Source organism: Ochotona curzoniae, unplaced genomic scaffold (assembly GCF_017591425.1).
Source record: "Ochotona curzoniae isolate NIBS_2020 unplaced genomic scaffold, NIBS_Ocur_1.0 contig_43, whole genome shotgun sequence".
Classification (NCBI taxonomy): Eukaryota; Metazoa; Chordata; class Mammalia; order Lagomorpha; family Ochotonidae; genus Ochotona; species Ochotona curzoniae.
In genome coordinates, this window is record NW_024466218.1 from 27,722,151 (window position 1) to 27,744,863 (window position 22,713).

Below are 22,713 nucleotides of genomic sequence, written 5' to 3' on the forward strand. Positions count from 1 at the left end.
GGCGCTGGTTAGTGTCCTGACTGCTGCGTTTCCTACCCAGCTCCCCGCGAATGGCCTGGGGACAGCAGTGAAAGAGAACTCGTGTTTGGGCCCTGTGTTCATGTGGGAGATCTGGAGCAGGCTCCACCTTCAGCCCGGCTCAGTTTCAACCGTCTGGGGAGTGAACTAAGACACGAGAGCTCTCCCTCTCCCGCTCTTGTATAAGTCTAGTTTTCAAATAAGTAAATCTTTAAAAGAAGAAAAAGCAACCAAAAAACCATGGGCCTGTCCACACGTCCACCTTTAAACCTTTGCAGTTGTTTAGGAAATTCTAGAATGCACATTCATATATTAAGAGTGGTCATACTGAGAATGAGAATACAACACCACATTCATGTACTATGTAATGTGACACTGATAATGACAAATTTCATACTGAACTCCAGCTAATACTCAGGAAAATTAATTTCCAAGCTACCAAAAGTAGCTTTTGATTCTTTTCTAAAGAACTTCATTTAACTGCCTTTGATAACAGTGTCCTATATGGGTGCCAGTTCAGGTCCTGGATACTTTATGTTCAATCCTGCTCCCTGCTAATGACCTGGAAAAAAGCATCAGAAAAAGACCCAAGTGTTTGGGTCCCTGTCACCAATATGGGATTGCTGAATGAAGCTCCTAGGCCTGGCTTCTGCCTGGCACAGGAGCACCAGTTGCAACCATTTCAGGAGAGGACCAGTGGATAGAAGATCTTTCTGTTACTGACTTTAAATAAAAAAGTGAAATTTGCTTTTTAAAGATTTACCTAAGTTTTCTATCTTATGACTTATACACAACTAGGGTAACAGTGAAGTGTTCACTACACAGCTGACATTTTCAAGTTTCCTTTTAAGTGATTCAAAACCAAGTTTTCTAAGATTAATTATATCTGAAGTAATCCAGATGTGTTCTACTTCCTATAAATAGTGTATAAGAATACATTTGCCTTTCCTAACAAGAGGTTTATAGAAAAATGGAAGTAAAAGGTAAATTTGAGGCAAAAATGTTTTACAATCCATTTTTCTTGTACACATTTTCCATGAACGCTCTGAAGATGCTGCATCATTTATGGATAGGACTCAGTTATTCGCAAACACAAGCAAACACTGCCATGTGACATCATTGCTATAGTTTTTTAAACCCTGAGATATACCCCAGACGGTCTAGCAAGGGGGAAATGAGCTGTAACCATGGTAGCTGGGGATGTTAATCTGCATAACTAAAGGAAGCCAGGTGGTCGGCGGCACCCAGTTGCACAACACTGTTTCCCTCACTAACAAGTTGTCGATAAATCCCATTTCCAAGGCTTGCTCATCATCACCGCTTTGCAGGTGGCACAGGAGACGCAACTTGCCTCTGCTTATTAAGAGGTGAGCAAGGTCACACGTTTGCCCCCAGCATGTTACAGGCTAGGGCTTTGTCAATATAAGGCGCTTTGTGGAGGGAGGTTACCCTGCAGGCCCTGGAGGCCGAGATGGAGTTGGCTTTACTAGTTTGCCTGCTCTCTTTCCAATTTCAATCGCCTTTTGGTTTCCCTGCCAGAAACATTTCTCTCAAGTGCATGCGGGACACTGCCCAATTCCTCGCTGATCTGAATTCAGCAAAGCCGGAGGAATACGCGCTGAGAAGTAAGTTGGTTTTCCTGGCCCGTTGAGTAGAGGGACAGAAGGCAGTCTGAGGTTCATACTAGACTTGTTAGACACGGAACAAAGTTGAGACGTGTCTTAGTGCACGAACTGCACTAGGAATGCCAGGTGGGGGAAGGATTATTATAGATGGGTCTGTCCGTCCAGCTGGAAGGAATCTCACAGGGACCAACCTCTTCCAAAGATGAGGATTGTTTATCAATTGCGTGATGCTGTGTGGTGTTACTGACGGTATTATTGACATTGGCAATGTAGTATCATTGCATGAGATTGCTTGGTTTACTTCTGTTTCTAAACATTTACTCTGTCTTTGGTGAGGAGTTGCTCCATCATCATGGAAAACTTTTGTCATATGTGCTAGATGGCAACTTGGAAGGCACGTGTTGCTGAGTGCACTGGCTTGAGCTGGAGGAACCAACTGCAGCCCACCTTCTGTGTGGGAGGTGGTGGTCTCTGGGAGTGAGGGGGGAAGGGGTGACTCTAATGTGTTTTCTGCTGTTTTGCTAATGTTGTCACAACCAAGGGTGCACACACATGCTCTTGCGTGCAGAAAGTCAGGCTTGTTTCATGGGGCAACTTCTGATTCAGAATGAGTCAGAGCGGATGCTGACAGGAGCCGCTGGCCAGGGGATGCGTCAACGGTCACTCTTTCAAAGCACAATCAGCCAACAATGATCTCCACTTGGAATGCTTCACTAGTTCAGTTCTCATTGAAAAACACCTCGCAGTGTGATATACACCATAAAGCTAAGCTGAAGTGTTGCTACCATATTGAGTCATTTACAATAGCACCTGAGTTGAAGTAGTTATTTTACACTGAATTATCTTGGTGTTTAATAAAATGGGGGTTAAATATAAGTCTAATTAATTCAATAGCTTATCTTCTTTATTTTTGTTTAAAGACTTATTTGATTGGAAAGTTAGATATACAGAGAGGAGGAGAGGCAGAGAGGAAGATCTGTCTGCTGATTCACTCCCCAAGTGGCTGCAATGGCCAGAGCTGTGCCCATTCTGAGCCAGGAGCCAGGAGGCTCCTCTGGGTCTCCCACATGGGTGAAGGATCCCAAGGCTCTGGGCTATCCTCAACCACTTTTCTAGGCCACAAACAGGGAGCTGGATGAGAAGTGAAGCCACCAGGATTAGAACTGGTGCCCATATGGGATCCCAGCACATGCAAGGTAAGGACATTAGCCACTAGGCTACCATACTGGGCCCCATACCATTTTTTAGAATGCCCTGGTATCTATAAAAATAAATACCTTGGAATAAACTTAAGCAAAGTTATGAGGTACCTCTACAGTGTAAAATGGATAAATGGATTGCTATCAAACCACAAAGCTTCTGCTCAGCAAACAAACCAAGAGGGAAGAGACCATTGACAGAAGGACAGAAATGCCTGTCAGTAGTTCATCAGAAAAAGGTGGAGCATGTAGAATGTGCAAGGAGTGAACAAAAACCTCAGGGAAAAGATGGCAGGAAATCTCTGGATAGATATTCCACAAAAGAGATACAAGTGGCCAATAAACACATGAAGAAATCTCAGGTGTCATTGACCATCAAGGCTATGAGATTATCCCACTCCAATTATGATGGTTATTATCAAAAACCAAAGCAAAGAGCTGGAAGGGTACAGAGGAAGCAAATAGTGGTGGGCATGCAAATTGCTGTAACTGCCGTGCAGAACAATACAGGCGTTCTGCAAAAAGTTAAAAATACATTATATGACCTCGATATCCCGCTCGTGGGTGTGTATTCAGACAGAGAAGTCAGCATTTTACAGACACACCTGCACTTCCATGTAAGTTGCAGCAGTATCCACAAGAATTAAGGCACAGAGTCAAACTGTGTGTCCACTGCCAGATGAATGGATAAAGAAAATGTTGTGTGCACACACACATACACACACACAAATACTATTTAGGTACAAAAAGAAAATTCTGACATCCATCGCCAAAATGGGTAGAAGCAGATGTCACTATGTTAAGTGAAAAGAACCAAACACAAAACGAGAAGTCAATGTTGTCTCTCAGTGGTGGAAGTAAAATAATAAATGCCAATAACCTTTTTTTCTTAAATGATTTACTTAAGAGAGAGAGAGGTGAGAGAGAAAGAACAAGATCTTCTGTCTGTCAAATGACTTCAACAACTAGGTCTGGGCCAATCCAAAGCCAGTAGCCTGGTCTCCTACTTGGGTACAGGAGCCCAAGCACTTGGGCCATCACTTGTTGCCATCCCAGACACAGTGGCAAGAAGCTGGACCAGAAATGGCAGAGCCAGGACTCCGTTGCTCTGCTATGGGAAGCAGGCATTCCGAGCAGCAGAGTAAGGCGCTGTGCCACAGCGTTCTGAGCTGTCACCACACTTGGCTGCCTGTGGCCTTGAGGATTCATTCCAGGCCAGATGAGCCCCAGATCTGAACTTAGAATAAAGATTACTAGATGCAGGCAGGGTTTGGGGCAACACAGAAATTGTGGGTTCTAGTGTTCCAGACAGTGGGGCAATTCCAGTTCACAGTACTGTATTATGTCTTATATGAAAGACTGGAAGAGGAGAATGAAGATGCTCCAAGGACAGAGATAAGAAAATGGATAGGCAGATTGCCTTGTTTGATCAGGATACTCTGTGTGCATGTATTGAAATGATGCACTAACCTATGCCCTATAAAACTGTAATTCAGGTAAATTCAGGTAAAATGAGATAAGTTTGGGTGGGGGAGCCAAGCCCAGTGACTGATGCTCTTGGAGAACAGACAGGCAAGGGGGAGACCATATAACATGACAACGACACAGCAGCCATTTCGCAGCCAAGGAGAGGGCGCAAAACACCCCAAGCCTGCTGACAGCTCGAGCGTGGAGGGAAGGCTGCCAGAACTAGGGCAAAACCAACCCCTGGCGTTTCGGGCGGCAGTAGTTTGTTAGAGAAGCTCTAAGAGATCAACATAGCATGACACATTTTCTTCTCAGTATAATGTAAGGTACCGCCTACTGGGATGGTAGCATAGGTTGAATTTTGTCTCCCTCGCTGTTCTCTCCCCTATCCCTCCCCCGCCAAAAAAGATATATTGAAACCAGAACCCCCAGATCCTGGGTATTTGACCTGACTTGGAAATAGTCTTTGCATATAGTTAAATTAGGGTACTGGGATACTGATTAAGGCAGGTCCTAATCCAATGGTCAGTGTCCTCTGCCAGGGAGACTTGTATGCAGACACACACAAACTGCCTGACCTTGCAGGCTGAGCGTGGAGCACTGCACCTGTGGGCCCAGGTTTCCTGGCAACCACAAGGAGCAGGCAGAGGCAGAGACGAAAACAGCCTGCAGAGCCCTCGGGTCCAGACATCTAGCCTCCAACACCCCTGGGCAACTTTGTTAGGCCAACCCTGGGAAATGAGCACAGATTGGCTCTGCCCTCACGCCACATGAACATATATCATCAGCAATGGAAGGAGAAAAAGCCGCTCAGCGTGGGGTAGGTGCTGGGCAGCCTCTCCCCGAGTTGTAGCAGGCCCAACCTGCTCCGGCAGTTTCTCAAGTCCAGCCCTACCCGTGTGTGCCTGTCTATGGCCTAGGCCTTGCGGGGAACACCCCTGGTGTGGCCTGCTAACTCTACCCCTGGTCTTGCAACCAGTTCTTCAGTTGAAGCCCAGCAATTAATCATCTAGGCATTTTAATATTCATTCATCATCGACACCACTTGACAAAGACAATTTGCCAATTATCCCGGCAGAATTAAAACAAGTTTTTAATTTTTTGAAAATGAAATCTCCGAGCAGCTGCTGTGTGATTTGAAGTGGCAGGTGCAATTCATCACCGGTTGATTGTATTCCTTCCTCCTGTGACCATCGCCAGGCACTCGGATTTGGATGGCATCTCTCAGGTAATTTGGCAGAAACCAATTAAAGACCAGGCTGGAGAAGGGCCACCTGTCCACTTGAGCTCATATTCAGCAAGCAAATGCAATTTACGTGCACACAACCACACAACAAATACCCACAAACAACAAGCCAATGAAGTCAAACAGCAGTTGAAAACAAAATCCGAACTGAACTTTCTCAAAGGAAGAATCAGGTTGCCCTATTTTTGTGCCCTCAGGTCTTGCCTAAGGGGGAAGCCAGGCTGTTTGTCTCACCCAGCCCGGGTTGCTGCACATTCCTAAATTCTAGGCTCTGGTGTTTGGGACATCCAGTCAAGGACAGAGAGGGAAACAGAATTGTCTATTCTGTTTACATTAAGTATGTCCATTTGTGTTGTTTTTCTAACAGGGAAGAACTCAACTCCTTTGGGGAACTAGATCTTGGGTGTAGGAGGTTTTCTTTCTTTTTTTTTTTTTTTTTTCAAAGTTTCAGTTCAGCAAATGCCATGACATTAGTTCAGACCACTCCTGCCCCCTACCCCCGCGAGACAGAGGAAGTTACACACTGATAGTCATGTTACCTTTCAACATGACATCCTGAGTCTGTCTGCAACTTTTCCTGGAGGAGCGCATCTTCTGGCTGGATCCAAGGGCTGCCTCAGCCTGTGCCAGGCAGATGGGACGGCGGGAATTTCCAGGAGGCAAGGGCCCCAGGCCACAGTCTGGCATATTCCATGAGACTGGTGGGGCGAGTCTGGGCACGAAGGGCCTTGTAAGCACTCTCAGGAGCCTGGAATTAATCTGGCTACGCTTTAGAATCACCTGAAAAGTCTCAAAAGCTAGCACTACCTACACCTCCCAGCCCTGACCAATGAAGCCATCTTCTGTGAGGGTGGAGCCTGGGATGGAGCACTTAGCGCAAAAATCCTCAGGTGATGCCAAGGCCCTCTGAGGCAGAGTCACAGGTGCAAGCATGAATATCAGAGGTGATATATAGCAACTGTGGGGGCGACACTCCGGGTTTGGCTCCAGCAAACCCTGCAGGTGACACCGGCATGAGCCAACTGTGGACAACCACAGGCCACCCTTGTCCCTGAAGAAGATATTCCAGCATCAGCCAAGACAATTGTGTCAAGCAGGGCTAATTCACGCCCCAAATGGCTGCAATGGCTGAGTGGGGCCGGCTGAAGCCAGGAGCCAAGGAGCTTCTTCCGGGTCTCCCTTGCGCATGCAGAGGTCCAGCAAATCCCCAGAGGCTTTAGCTTTTACCTAGGGTATTAGCAGAGAGCTGGATCAGAAGTGGAATAGCCGAGACTTGAAGTAGTGCCCACAGCATATACCGGCACTGCAGATGGCAGCTTTGCTCACCATACCATAGCTCCAGCCTCATCACTTTTTTTTTATTGTGGTTCAAAAATAAACAAATTAAACAAATAAAAATAATTGACTTTCTACAAAGTCCTACCAAACCAAATACAAACTGTTGTAAATAAGAGTAACCTTTTCCTGGTTATGTGTAGAGAAAAGTTTAAGCTATCTTTTCACTCCCCAGAATTTTTTAGAGGATTTATTTATTTATTTTAAAGTCAAAGAGAGAGAGAGAGAGAGATCTTCCATCCTCTGATTCACTCCCCAGATGGCTATAACAGCCAGATCTGTACCAGGCTGCAGCCAGGAGCTTTATTCAAGTGCCCCACATGGATGGCAGGAGCCCAAATGCCCAAGCAAGCCATCGTACGCTACTTTCCCCTGGCCATTAGCAGGGAGCTGGCCTGGAAGTGGAGCGGCCCAGGCATGTTCTGGCATCCATGTAGGGTGCTGGAGTCACAGATGGTAGCTTTACCTCCTGTGCCACCACATTGCTACCCTCAAGTAACACTTCAAAAAAGAAATCCATCTTTTTCTTTTGCAGTAGCTCCTAACAGCCATGGACTAGCAAGAGGATGTTCACTGCTGTTTTTGCCTTAGTGGTGAGGGAGAATGGGGTTGTGCAAAATGTAGGCATGTGGAATGGAATCGCAGCAGATTCTCTTTCCTTAAAAATACCTATCTATCATCTCTCTGTTGATCTACTTGGGAGGCAGAGAAGGCTTCCGTCAGATGGTTCACTTCCTAAATGCCCACCGTGTCTGGGACTGGGCTGGGACACAGCCAGGAAGCAGGTTTTCCATGTGGTGGCAGGACCCCAGTCACTTGAGCCATCCTTGGGGCCCCTCAGGGCCTGTATTAGCAGAAAGCTGGCATCAGAGTTGGCATTGAACCCAGAGACTCCTATATACATGATGGGCATCTTATGGCGCTGTAACCTCCAGGGCTAAGCTTTCATCCTCTCTTTTTGTGATTGCATAAACTCGATAGATCTATAAGTTTGATACATGGAGCTAAGTACCTGTAGATTCATTTGAAAGTGCCACAAGAAAGCTCATTTTGCCAACTTCTTCTGCTTTGAACTTCAGTGTACGACTCAGTGGGGAAGATTGGGAGCAACGTTCTTAATGGAAACGTGGACAGGCTGGGGTCCTACAGTGAGTGCCTCTCCACCCATGCCTCTGCGGGCAACTTCCAAGGCCAGTACTGCAAGCTCCACATCCTGCAGGTGAGTGGGGCAGGGTCAGGGGGCTAGGTGCTCGCTCTCAGAGGACCGTGGCCATCACGCAGTGCTCCACAAGGCCATGGCGCTGATGGCTTTTCTTAACTACATAGCTGGAAATAACCAAACAAAACAATAGTCCATTATGTTTTTCAAAAGCCAAAATGAAATTTTAAAGAATTAGCAGAAACATGCTCAATGTGTGAGCATGAGACACAAGAGACATTTGTTCCCAAACCTCCTAGGCCTGAGATATTTCTGCTGTGGACTAAGACCCCTGGAGGACCTCTATGGGGCATCCAAGATCAGAGGCCAGGTAGCAACTCTGCTGGCGAGATTCTGCGCATGCTCTGTGGGATTGTCCACGGCTAACTTCCTCCCTTGGGAGCTTACCTGAGACTGCGGTAGAGTGGGGGCTCCGTGCTACGTGGGGTTTTGACGTCTTTCTGCCTTCTCTTCACCAATGTCTAGGCTGGTCCCTTACTGCCAAAGGTGCCACTCCATGCTTGGGCTGGGGGTGACACTGAGAACCCAGGAACACACCCTGAGCACCTGCTCCATGCTCAGCATCAATCCTTGGGATAGCAGAGGGAGGGAGCGCTTCCTTCATTTGTGATCTTTTATCAGATGCGGGGCCCCACATGCAGGTTATCACAGCAGCTGGGCTATCGTTTTTATGACTACCTTGCTAGATCCATGGGCCAAGGTTGCAGGGCTCACAACCTTGAAAACAGGGTAATCCTTTTACTGCTTAGAAAATATACCATGAAGGGCACAGCTGCTTGTTAAATACAAACTCAGATTTTATGTGTGTCACTCAACAGTGAAAGAACATGACACTGCTGGCTGGCTAACCACAATTGCACAAAGTCAGTAACAAGTGGGAGAAATGATCATTCCTCCTGCCGAGGGTCAAGGGTCAGGGTAATGACTGCGTGAGGATTTCAGCCCTGTGGACAAATGTCCTGTTCAAAGCAGTTGAATGCTTTTGATATCTGAGCAAAAGGACTGGCTGACACAATCATGCCGGGCAGGGATTTAAAGAAGCATTTCAGAAATGTTCACCTACAATGTGATTGTTGCTGATTAGGACAGACATTCTAATTATTGGCTTCATTTGTTATACATTCTTTACTTGATACATGTGTCCTGCTACCAAGACACGGTAAATTGGCAGTTAGTACTCAAAACTGTCAGTCTGTACCGAATGACCTCCAACAGGGAAGAGACATGCAATGAGGCATGATTATCCCAAACTGGTGGCTGCCTTAAAAATAATAAGCCACAGAAAGCTTGGGGCTATACTTTTATTTCAATGGGGATGCACTGGATGTTCTGGGAAGTCACTGGATCCTCCCCGTAATAGAAAGACCACGCCTTAAGTGGTGAGAAGCTTTTCCTTTGCTTACCACCCTTCTCACCTCTACTGATCTGCTTAATTTATGGACAGTGCAGCAGCAGCATTGCTCAGCATGTCTGGCCCTGCGTGTGTGCTGTGAACACGCAAGGTAAAGAGCATCGGATGGCTTTGTTTCCCAGGATGGAGCCGAGTACAGCGTGGGCCTGTGTGTCCCTGACTCCTGTGCTGAAGCGGATGTAACGATGATGTCACGGCTGGGTAGGTAGAGATCACCACGTGAGCACGTGCCTCAGCCTGAGGTGGGAAAAGCTCCTGTTCTGCAGAGTCAACCAAGGCAACGCCTCTGGGCTGAACCAACCCTTCGTTCTGAACATCCCAACAGATTGAGAAACATGGAGTTTGGGGAGGAGTGGGAGAGGAGGTGATAGAATAGAAACAGAGTGCGTGGGAAGGGAGAGAAAGAGAACCAAGAGTCGAGTCCTACATAATCACAGAAGTTACCTGCCAGATTGGCCTAGAAAAAGGGCTCGGTGGGGGTAGCTCCCATAATCGTGTGTTCCCTGGCTGGCCCGTGTGTGGCCATCTGTCACCTGCCAAATCCAGGCTACTCTGCCCAGGCTTGTGTGAGACCCACATGCAGGAATGGACTCAATCTAGGAGCCCGACGTCCGGCCCTGGTCACCACCTGCTGGCTGTGTGATTCTGTGCAGTCACCAGATTTCCCTTAGCCCGTCCCGTCCCCTGTGCAGCGAGGGTGGACTCTGACGTTCACCTTGGCTCCATCTCCATGTGGCCTGATCGCCACGGTCCACCATTGCTGGGCAGAAGGAATACATTTAAGTTCATGTGGAGACTGACTTGATTTCCTTCAACTCTTGCAAACTTTTCAAAGCAAGAACTTTAAAATCTTAAGTTTTTGCCTCTAGGGCTTATTTATTTATTCTGAAATCATCCAAATAAGAACCAAGTGGCTTGTTGCGGAGTCCTCCTTTACTAAGTTCTTAGTGCAGCTGGTTCTCAACGATCTTCAGTTGTCCTCTGAATTTACGATGTCCCTTATGGCGTCTACAAATATTTCATGTGCTGCTTGAAAAAGTCAAATCATTCACAATCAAATTCAGATTTTCATGCTTGTTAGATTAAGTCATGAATATCCTAGAAACAAAGATTAATTTGCGAAATTTTTATTAAATTAGCATTTCAAATGAACAAGGGACTCCCTAAGTTTTCTGCTAATGGTCTTTATTGTTGAGTAGATTTTATTAATTTGCCTAATTTTTCTGGCTAATGCCAAGTTTATCGGTCAGAGTTGATATCAGAATGAAAGAGAACGCTAGAAACAGCTGCTGTGGGTGTGCATCTGGTACACCTGATCAGTTACCATTTGGGACACCACATTCCCACCTCGGAGTCCCTCGGTACAAGTCCCAGCTCTGCTTTCCATCTAGCTTCCCAGTGAAGTGCTCCCTGGGGGAGGCAGCAGGTGATAACCATTTAAATCTTTGCATACTGCCCCCATGCGGCAGATCTGGGTGGAGTTCTGGGCTCCTAGTTTTACCCTGGCCCAGCCCAGCTGCCATGGACATCTGCAGAGGCAACCAGTGAGCAGAAGCTCTTTGCCTTTCTCACTCAGCCTTTCCAATAAGCAAAAAATTAAAAAAAAAAAAACCCCAAAAAAGTGTTATAGAAAATTAGGCATTTGGAGAAAGCAGAATTTGGAGAAAAACAAAGGGAAGGTTTTCTCTGGGGAAGAGGACGAAGGAAAGGCACGGTCTGGGTGAATTCAGCTCACCTGGGGGATGTTAGCAGCATTTAGTCTTCATGGCCAACGCAGCTTCTCGAACCTTGGCACGGAGGCAGGGAAAGGCAGGCATCTTTGCTCAGGGGCACAGTGCTCATCTGGAAGGGATTTTTCAGCTAGTCCTCAAAGTGCTTTGATGTAGTTGCCCAGATTCCCTCTGCGGATGTGGGAACAGCCAGCTCAGCAGCCCCACCAGCAACTGTGGGCCTGTTCTTGACTCAGCCGGGCAGAAGAGTCGGGAGGGGGTGGGCCGGGGAGGGGTCATGTCTGCACTGCGGAAGAAGGCAGAGAATGCGTGGCTTGTGGCCCACGCCTAGGGGAAAACACTGCAAAGCCCTTATCCTGGGATGCTATAAAATGTCACCCAAAGGGTGTTACGTGAGTTCCGAGAACAAAAGCTTGGAACACCAGAGTGCAGAGTTGCCGGCCAACTTGGATGTGGAGGTTATGAAGCCCAAGGAGAGCCCGTCTCCCTGAAAACGCAGATCCGTGCCAATGAGCACCATTACCTGTGCCCATTTTCTGAGACCACAACTGGATGGCTTGAAACAAGAGAAATTTCCCAGTTCTGGAGACTGGCTGTCTGGAGCCCAGGTGCTGAGGAGGTCAGATCCGCTAGGATCCACTGGTTCTGTGCGTCTGTGCTACTCCTTAGCGGGGGCTTGTACCGCTTGCTGCTTGCTGCTGGTGGGTGGATCACTCTGGTCTCTGCCTCCCTTTTGCATGGTGCTTGTCTTTGCCTTTGTATCCAGACTTCCCTGTTACAAGGACTCCATTTATGATGGCTACCAGGGCCACTCTGACCTTGACCCCGTTCCTGTTGAGTCGATGGCCTCCATAGCGATTCTGTTTCTGCCACAGTCACATGTTCCAGAGATTAGGACCTGAGCCTTTCTGAGATGACTCATTTCAGCCTAGAGCATTACCAGATCTGCTTCCTGGTCCAGGAAGCCGGGAAGAAGCTGCCTCCGGGCCACTCAGCCGTGCCCTGCATTTAGCGCCTACTCAACAGATGCTGCAGATGCTAGTCATTTCCTCCCTGGTTCACTGTGAGGCCAGGGACCCTTGTCTAGACAGAATGGCACAAGAACTGAAAAGGCAGGGGCCTGTCTGAGGGATCCCTTTGACGCTGGGTTGGCAAAGCTGGTGCAGACTCACACTGCCCGGCTACGTAGTCCAACCTTACAGATGTGCTCAACAATGGTGCTGCTAGAATTTTTTCTTTAAAGATTTATTCTATATTTTTTTTTATTGGAAAGACATATTTACAGAGAGAAGGAGATATAGAGGAATATCTTCTGTCTGTTGATTCACTCTCAAAGCAGCTGCAACGGCCGGAGCTGCGCCAATCTGAAGCTAGGAGCATCTTCCTGGTCTCCCACACAAATGCAGGGTCCCAAGGATTTGGACCGTCCTCAACTGCTTTCCCAGGCCACAAGCAGGGAGCTGGATGGGAAGCGGGGCTGCTGGGGTTAGAACCGGTCCCTATATGGGATCCCAGCACGTGCAAGGTAGGGACTTTTACCCACTAGGCTACCACTCTGGGTCCACTGCTGGAAATTTTATAATACTTTGGGAGGGCTGTTGATAGTAAACCCTGAATTGCTCTCTTTTCATCTTTACCTGTTGGAATAACTAGGCCCACCCCGTAGAAGAATGGTGCCGCAGGTGCAAAGGATGATACCGCCTCCCCCTCCCCCAACTCTTATAGATTCACCAAGCACCCAGGGAGAAATAGCGCCATTTTCACAGTACAAAGAGGTGAAAGGAATCCAAAGCATTCCACAGGATATTGTTTCCTGTTCTCAATTGAATTCAGAAAGTACTGAGCAATAATCTATCTGGTCTTTGTATGAAGCATCACACTTTCGTGTCCACATCAAAGCATGTGGGAGTAACTCATTTCAGGAAACCAAACAGTTAGTTAGCAAGAGTGCCTGGGTCATCAGGAAACGCTGTTGGGAACTGAGGACCCGATTTCTGGTTGTGTGCCAGGAATGAGCCTGTGGACCAGAGGAGAGAGGAGAAAGGGTTTTGATAAAGAGGGCTCAAGCGGGTGCCACATCAGTGCAGAGGTGGGAATCAGATCAAAAGTTTCCTACAGTCCTGTGCAGACCTGGGATTTGGCCTGGTGTAGATATTAGACAGGATATTAGCCTGTGTGGTGAGAGGGGCTGGAGGTAAACAAAGCACCCTTGGAAAGGGAGGTAGCAGCCTTGGAAGCAGCCCAGTATTTAAACTACAAAATCCTGCCCCTTCCCCAATAGCCTGACAGGTGGTCCCAGCCTATCTCCCCCAGGGAAAACCCTTCTGCCCAGGAGAAGAGTGTGTGAGGAAGGAGAAAGGGCAGGCAGAACTGGAGCCCACGCCCTTACGTGCCCCTGTCTGCATACAGACTGCCCTTTAGTCTTTCCTGAGATGCCTGCCTGGCATGTCAGGTGTACGCTCTCCATTAAACTGTGTAGCCTTGTTTGTCCAGCATGAACGGACGCTGGGTTAAACTCTTTAGATTGTGTTTGCAGAAGTTCCCATTCATCCTGAAGGATTAAGCCTTGCTACCTTGTTTGCCACCATGCTCTGTCCCACCCCGAATTCTCTCTTGCGTGAAGACAAGTGCCTCTATTGCAGCCGCCTCTCTGAACATAGATCCTTGAGGTCGATTGAAGGTACAAGGCACCAGTGGTTTTGTTGGCTTTGGTGAACTTAGGGCCAGGGTGGGCCACTTTGTCCTGGGGCTGCTGTGGTCATCTGTCTCTGGGACTCTGACACAGATGATTCATACCATGATGTGCGGCTGGACAGGCCCAGGAAGCCCACACTGTCCGTGGCAGCCTATGCTTGCAGCCTTGGCCTGGCCCCATGCTTGTGACACTCCTCTGTGGAGTGTGGGCACAGGGGTCTCTACGAAAGGTCCTTCGAAGCTGCTTTTGGAAGGGCTGGGGCAGGGTCCACTCTATCCAGCTTTTTTTTTTGTATAGAGTCTTAGGGTCGGCAGGAGACTGGGTGGATTTTCTGGAGGAAGAGAGTGGGCTGTCTACAGGGCTGTCTTCAGATCCAGCTCCCTGTTTATAGGCTGTTTCTATGTCTCTTCCAAGGGAGATAAATGATCAGGAAGATGCAGCCACTTGGCTTCTGCTCCCTTCATTTTGAATCTTAGTCTCTAGGACCCAGCGCTCCTTATCTAGGTTGCCCTAAGCCCATTTCTCAGGAGTGACCATCAGAGGCAACAGTGGAGCTGAGGCTGGACACAGACCTTTGTGTACAGCACCCGAGAGTGCAGGAGCAAGTGGGAAGAAGTGGGGTGAGGGCCAGGAACTGATGCAGGAGTGTCTTGTTGAACCATCCCCTGTACTCTTTCTCCAGATCTTGTAGGCGTAATGGTCAAGGCTAAGTAACTGGAGGCCAAAGCTGGTAATGCCAGAAGTGTAGCCAGGGCTCTGATGCTTTCTAACCCACATGAGTATTCCAAAGTGCTTATGCACCAAAATGAGCTTTTTTTTTTTTTTTAAAGTTTTATTTTGTTTACGTCTTTGGAAGGCAGAGTTATGTGGCTAAGAGGAGAGAAGAGATCTTTCATCCACTAATCTACTCTCCAGGTAAGCAAAAACGGCTTGCCCACAGCTGGCGCTGCTGCCTTAGGAAGCTGAGATGGACTTATCCCTTACTCAGGTATACCGCAGGCTTCCCAGAGCTCACCACAGCTGCCCTGTGTCACCAGCAAGAGCCCCACAAAGCGTTGCTTCCAGCAACTCCTGGCCCACGTCCTAAATGGATGCTCTCTGGTATTAACTCAGATGGCATCCTTGGCAGGATGGAGGGCACTCTTTGAGTCCTTCCATCTTCCGTTTATCACCAGTGTGGGCAAGATCTGTACACAAGCAGATGAGAGCCGGCCCTGGTGCATTCTTTAGTCTGGTTGCTCCCAGAGCCAGGAGCTGGCAAGGATGTGAGAGTCCTGGCAGGCTGAGGATCCAGGAGAGTGTGGCCCATTTCCCACGAGCTGAGTTCCCAGCTCAGCATCTGTGTGTTCTGCATCTCATCTGTGAATCAGACACAGTACTCACTCTGGACCCTCAGAGGCTGGGTGCTGGGACTCCCGTGGAGCTGCAAATCCCTGGGTGCTCGTGTCTCTTGTGCAAAATGCCAGTCTTTTCCTCTAATCTCTGCACTGTCTGAGCCCTTTAAAGCATCTTCAGCTTGCTTGCACCTGGGAATGTAATTGCTACTGCATTGTTTGGGGAATAATGATGAGCAGAAAAAATCAATAAGCATTCAATACAGGGGCAATTTTTGCCCAAATAACTTTGACCTGTCTTTGGTTGAATCTGTGTCCATACAAGCCCCAGACACAGAAGCAGACTATGTAGTAAAAGTGCTCCCTGACCTGTGTAACATCAAGATTTTATTTTTATTAAAAAGGCAGAGTTACAGAGAGAAGGTGAGACAGAGAGCTCTTCCATCTGCTGGTTCACTCCCCAAATGGCCACAATGGCCAGAGCTGGACTCGTTTGAAGCCAGGAACCAGGAGCTGCTTCTGATCTTCCCAAGAGGGTGCAGGGGCCCAAGGACTTGAGCCATCCTCTGCTCATAAGCAGGGAGCTGAATGGGAAGTAGAGCAGCTGGAATAAGAACTAGCACCCATATGGGATGCTGGTGCTGCAAGCAGGAGCTCAACCCACTCTTCCACGGCACCAGCCCCAGGTTTTATTTTGAAATGAAAGAAATGAATGTGCTTGGAGGCATATGGAGCATCATTGCAAACTCAAGTAACTGATGCAATTTTTTTCTCCTCTCTCGGTAGGTATTTTGAGATTCAGAAACACTTCATTTCTGGCTCCTTCCCTCTCTCTGTTTGCAATGAATTCTTCCTCCTTTCCTGGCTGGGGAGTGGCCAGATGTGCTGCTGGAAAGTTCTCCATGGATGCATTTGCTGCCATATGTCTGTAAGTCCAGGCACCCCAGGGACCCTGATGGACTGTTGGCTGTTGAGGCTTCTTCTGCAAGCTTCTTTCCCTAGAACTTGGCCAGTTCTTTCCATCCACTAACAGGTGCTGGCCAGTTCCATCCTGGGCTCTAAGTAACACATCGTGTGTTGATACTGAACCCTCAAGGGGCTGACACTAGGAGAGGGGAGACTTGGGAGAGACTGATAAAGATGGGACTCCAGAACATTCTCTAGCTCCTTCCATACCTTATGAGGAGACTGTCCCAAGGCACCACCCAGGAGCCAGCAAGTGAAGCCAGTGAGTCTGCCAGTGCCTTGGCCTTTGCCATTCTCCAGAATGGGAGGAAGCTGTTTTTGTGGTTGATTCGCTGCCCAGACTATGGTAGGTAGTTAAAGAAGTCAGGGCAGAGCAAGACACAAAGAGATCGCACTGACTGTCAACAAGAGACTATGGAAGGTTTCATGGAGAAGGCCAACCACTCACTACTTCCCATGTGACTGGGCTTCAGAACCTTGTGGAAATGCACTCTGTCCCCAAACATGCCTGTTCCCTTGTTGTGGGACCACCCAAGATGAATGGCTAGGACTTGAGACCCTGCCTCTCCCTCAGGTTGCAGCAATTTGGTTCATTACCTCTTTTTTGTATCTTGGATTGCTGCTTGGGAAAAAGTAAATACAAGGAGAATTGCTGGGTCACAACCCTTGAATCATCTGACACAGTATTGTGAATGCCAGCAGCAGCCTCCGTCCACCTCATGGTCATGGCTCTTGATTGTGCCCAGAGGCCATGTCCAGTCACCTGACCTCCATACCCTCTGGGTTTACATAAGCACACTCAGTGTTAGCGCAAGGACAGAACTGCCTAAGACACCAGCAGCAACATTTCCCTATTGCCAGTGGCATGTGACTAATAGGGTAAGATGAGAATTCTTAGTCAAATCAGCTGAAAATTTTTCCCTCACTGTTTTGGTAGCTCTTTGTTCACATTTTTTTATGGTTATAATATGGAGTCAAGTAAAATCCATTCATTTTTTTTTGTCCTTTGCATTTTTTTCATGGCGTTTATTCTAGAACATCATTCCCAGCTAAGAAACTCACTAAAAATCTGTTCTTGTGTGATAGGCAGGCAGAGAAGAAGAGAGATCTCCCATTCATTGGTTCACTCTCCAAATGCACGCAAGAGCCAGGGCTGGGCCAGGTCACAGCCAGGAGCCAGAGGCTCAATCCAGGTATCCCCTGTGGAAGGCAGACACTCAAGTATTGGGGCCATAACCTGCTGCCTCCTGGGAAGGTGAAATCAGGACAGGAGCCAGGACTCAGCCCTGGGCATTCTGATACAGAAAGCTGGAGTCCCATGCAGTTGTCTCAAGCACTGCTCCAAATGCCCACCTCTAAATTCCCACTCATGTCAACATTCAGTGGTCTTGTTTCTCACAGGGCTGTTTTCTCTGCGTCTCACTTTGGTGTCATGGAGGTAAGGCTTCACTGTCATGCTGTCTTCTGTCTGCAGGTTCATTGTGTTGTTGGGCCTCACCCTCCCTTTGGCTGGGACCATCTATGTGGCAGCCAGGGCATGGGGATCAGTCCCTGGGACATTGGCAAGGTGTGCAGCCCTTTCTACCACCTACGGGAGTCTGCCTTGGAGAGAGACAGACAGCGATGAGCAAAGAAATGAAATTGGACCAACAGACGGGCTGTCCCCTCTCTCATCGCCAGGAGCCCCAAGCAGAGGAAAAAGTAGGCATCAAACTAAGACACTTCGGAGGTGACATAAATGAGCATGCAGCTGGAAAACACTTCTTGCAGGGCTGGAGTCTCAGGAATGTGCAACTGCTGTACAACTGCTTCTAATGGTCCTGGTGGAGGGTTTCACAGTCCCACCTTTGTTTCCTGTCTCCATGTTGGGGCAATGCGAGGCCGCTCAAAGCTGCTTTCTGTCCTCAGTAGAATACCCAGTGTTGCAGTGCAGCTGAGGGTAGAACACAGCTCTGGGCGTCATGGCAATTAACCAGTCTAGGAACGATCCCACAATGCCACTGTGTTTTCACTGTTGCAGCAACACACATAGTTCAGAGACATGTCTTGCCACCAGCAAGATAAATGGGCTTACATTGCAAAATGGAGCCAAGGGGTGGTGGGTTGGGGAGGAAGCAAGGATGCCTCACCAACTCCTTAGTCTACCCAAGCCAGAAGCAGCCCAGCATCCCCCAGCGACAGGCTGGCTTGCAGGGAGCCACACCATGCTGGGTCCCAGGGAGGAGCTAAGCCCACGGCCTTCATCCATCTGCCTGCCTGCGAGGCACGCAGGGTACAGGGGTCTTCCCAGTATTCACACAGTGAGAAAACCACACACGCATCTCAACACTTTTGCACCAAATTAAACATATCTTTTAAAAATTACGCATTCAGGAGAGAGAAAGAGGAAGGGAATCTCATTACATCCTTCAAGTTCTATCTACATCCATATTGAATCTATTAAAATGAATTAAAAATTAAAATAACATTTAAAATTACATGTTTATTTGAGAAGTAGGGGTATGGATGGACAGATACAAACAGAAATCTTCTGTCTACTGATTTACTTCCCAAATGCCTAACAGTAGCTAGGCTGACCCAGGTTGAAGCCAGGAGCTGGAAATTCAGCCCAGGTCTCCCATGTGGGTGGCAGGGCCAACTATTTGAGCAGCACCTGCTGCCTCCCAGTGTTGCATTAGCAGGAAGCCGCAACAGGGAGCAGAAGGAAGACTTGAATCTGGTCATTATTGACATGGGATGCGAGTGTCCCACATGGCTTCCCACCACCAGGTCAGTGCTTGCTCTTTAAATCTTTCCCAGAAATTTCTGAAGTGCCTTGTGTATGCATCTCACACAAGGAGCGTCAGATCAGGCACTGAACCTTAGGATGTGTGAAATGATGCTTGCACATCTACATAATTATCCCTCCAGGTGCCAGCTGAAGGGACAAAAGCTCTCACAGAAATTGAGAGCATGGACCAGACAAATGTGCTGAAGTGGCATTGGGGTGGTCATCTGGCGTGCACACACAGCAGAGTTTCTCAGGTCTAACTCAGATTTTAGGGCACAGATCAAACCAGGGGCAACACCAAGCAAATAGTCCCAACAAGAAAAACATAGACTACTTCTAGGTGATGCCAGACATGCTTTAAGAAGGCTCAGAACAGGGAAAGTTCTTCCCCAAAGCCAGAGGCACCATGAGCAGAGGGCACCTGCCCTTGAACCCATCTGTGAAGGGAAAAGTTTAATTGCCAGGCTGCTGAGCAAGGGTCAGTCCCTGCTACTACGACATTTGCACCCATGGCCTTTGCACTGCCATGGAGGGGCTGAAGAATAAATATATTCTGTGAGTAAATTACAGCCATGTCAGAAATTGAAGACAGTTCTGGTAGCTTTGCCTGCATCTCAGAACCCCTCCAACACTTCTCATGTTGATGTGGTTCTAGACCTCGCTTTGCCTCTGACCGGCCTCAGTCACGGTGGCAAGGCGAACGGAGCACACACCTAGAAGCCCCCTCAGCTCGCCCTTGATTGCTAACTCCATCTTTAGTGAAGATTCATCTGTGTGAGCCTTAGCTTCTCTCTGTGTAAAATGGGGTTTATAGATTCATTCTTCTTGTCCTTATTGTCCTTGGGGAAGCAAAGAGCAGAGGCCTCTGGCCTGGGGCCCGTGGAACTTGCTGAGCAGGCAGCAGGCTTGCTGGGTCCCAGGCTCATGCCACATGCTTCAGTTCAGCGGCCAGGAGCTCACTAGCCCCAGCCTTCACCCCCACACGAGCTGTATTTTAAGATCAGGTCACAGGATTGAAGGTAGATATACCTGGTATGGTGCCAGAAGCCAATCACTGAAATGTTAGGTCCCTGGTCCAAAATGAGACAAACACACACTCCCCACTTGCCTAGGATGGAAACCCTAGCATTACATTAGCTCTTTTCAGCAGCTATATTTAACTGTGGTCTCAAAATGGGAGTGTTCTTGATGTGTTACCATAGCGATTTCTGGAGTAGTTAATGCCAACAGAGGTAAAATGTCACATTCCTGTAGGTCTGGATATGGAAATGGAGGGACAGCAAGGCTTGGCATTTTATTCCTTGCTGTTTTACAGTCACCAGCAAGTCAGATGGACACAGGGTGCCTGTGCTTTCTAGAAGTTCACAGCCAAGTGGAGCATTTTCCATTTCTGGTTCTGCAGCATGCAGCTAACTGCTATGCTTGCTTAGTGTGGTTCTTCATGAGCCTGCCTTGCAGTTAGGTGGGAAACTGTGGGAGAATGTGGTGAAGAATATTTTTCCCTTTAAAAACTGTTTTTTTTTTTTGAAAAAAAAAAAACTTATATTCCTTCAAAAGCAGACAGAAGAGAAGCAAACGGGAGGGAATAGCACAGAAAGCTTTTATGTTTCATTTCGCAAAGGCTAGCAAACGCTGGGCTGGACCAAGGCAAAGCTGGGAGCTGGAAACTCTGGGTCTCCTACATGAGTAACAAGCACTCAACTGCAGCATCACCTTGCGCCCCTGAGAACGTGTGTTAGCAGGAAGCCAGGGTGGGGAGTGGAGACACAAAGGGAACCCAGGAGCTCTGACAAGGGATGCGGGGACCATAACAGGGACAGCTTGGTCATTTTGTATGTTGGGAAAACTGACATATTTGATTAATCTGTCAAGTGCTTGTCACTTTAGAGTGCTCTTCCAAAGATAAGGTGGTTAAGCATTGTCATTTGTAACTTAATTTTTGTCAGTTCTTCCAATCATTTCAAAACAGCTTTTGAAATGAAACTCTTTGGCATTGGCATGGTGGCTCAAAAGACTAATCTTCCACCTGCAAGCAGAGTGCCAGGAGCTCACCTATGGGTGCCAGTTTGTGTCCCGGCTGCTCCACTTCCCATCCAGCTCCCTGCTAATGGCGGGGGAAGGCAGTGCAGGATGGTCCAAAGCCTTGGGATCCTGCATCCACGTGGGAAACCTGGAAGATGCTCCTGACTTCTGCCTCCAGAGCAGCTCAGTGCTGGCCATTGCAGCCATTTGGGAAGGGAAGCGGTGGATGAAAGATTTTTCTTTCTGCTTTTCTCTGTAAACCTTCCTTTCCAATTAAAGACAAAACAAAACAAAAAGACCCCAAAAAGAAATGGAAGTATTTAAAGGATACACCTGTGCTACAAGAATATGCAGGCTTCTTGGCCTTTAAGAAAATGTACACATTAGAAAGGCATTTAAGAACTTGAAATGTGAGACTTTTAATCTTAAAACTAAACATTGCTTATATATATTTGAAATAAAAAAAAAGCCTTGCTACTTATTTGCCTAGGAGGTACCAAGTCAGCTACTTGACATTATTCTAGAATCGTAACAATAATCCTTCAAAAATTTTTGCCTATTAGAAATGAGTGGGGGGGTGGGATGGTGGGATGCTACAGAATTCTCTGGAACACAGCAGAATGTAGGGCCTGTGTCCCTCAGTGGCCCCATGTGACTTCATAGGAAACTGGAGAGCAGCCAGGTGCCGTCAGGTGGGGGAAACTGCTGATTTTATCATGTTCAATGCCAGTTTCCAGTGAGTGTGGAACCCTTCTAAATGAGTGTGGTGGCTTCAGGCAGCTGCAGTCACAACAGGTGACTCAATTCGGAAAACTCCTCTTTATAGGTGGACCTTCAAATACTAAGCAATTGCATTCTTCAACTTAAGCTGATTTAGATCTCCAGGGCTTGGTGCTAAGCCAACTCTCTTGGATGACAAAGTTTTGATTCTGTAAGGATTTGTGGGCACCCGCAATGTTTCAGGTGCTAAGCTCTGTCCAGGGGAAAATTATGTCTCTTGGAACCAGCTGCTGTTTGACCATTCCTGACACTTGGGCTAGGTCTAGTTCCATTAAACATTAAAGGGAAGTCATCCAGTGGCGGAGGTGAACCGCTCTGTCTTGACTGGTGGTGGAGCTGTGATCTTCTGAGTATTGAATCTCGGCGGGTCCTTCCTTAGAGTGATTGACTGACATTATCTCGTTGGTTCTTCATGAGACTGCTGTGAGCAAAAGCAGATCTACTTTGATCCTCTTTGTGTAGATGTGGACATGGGACATAGAGAGGCTAATCCACTTGTCCCGGGTCACAGGGTTAATCTGTGCCAACCAGAAAGAAGCCAGGAGCATCTGACAACAGGCTCCATATCCCGGCTCACGGGGCCACTCGTTGCTGTGGGGCTTTGTAAGTGGCCAAAAGCCCCAGGCGGTGTTGCAGGGGACATGCGGCTTAACAGATCCAGTGGTTTCTTACTGGTGTCTACATGTTCCTTTCTCTAACTCTTTGCATAAAAGGATGATGGTCAGTTGTTGGCATTTCTGGGCCTGAGCCTGGGAAGTGTATTCTGTACCAGGCACTGTGGGGCACCAGCCTCGGGTCATACCTATAAGGAAAGTCAAGGCTTAGAAGAGGAAGGAAACCAGGATTGAAAAAACAAAAATCACGGATTGATCCGGAGCTGAGCTGTCCAGGGCTGG

At 47.8% G+C, this 22,713-nt stretch overlaps 1 protein-coding gene across 1 annotated transcript in view; it reads left to right on the forward strand.

Moving 5' to 3' along the window:
• Positions 1-1,489: 1,489 nt before the first annotated feature.
• Positions 1,490-22,713, forward strand: part of LOC121159516 (O-acyltransferase like protein-like) — a 43,431-nt gene continuing 22,207 nt past the window's right edge. Inside the window, exons 1-5 of the mRNA XM_040984673.1 lie at positions 1,490-1,643; positions 7,970-8,109; positions 9,643-9,721; positions 16,066-16,207; positions 17,720-17,946. Coding sequence (XP_040840607.1) covers positions 1,490-1,643; positions 7,970-8,109; positions 9,643-9,721; positions 16,066-16,207; positions 17,720-17,946 — 742 coding nt within the window. The remainder of the gene's footprint in view (positions 1,644-7,969; positions 8,110-9,642; positions 9,722-16,065; positions 16,208-17,719; positions 17,947-22,713) is intronic.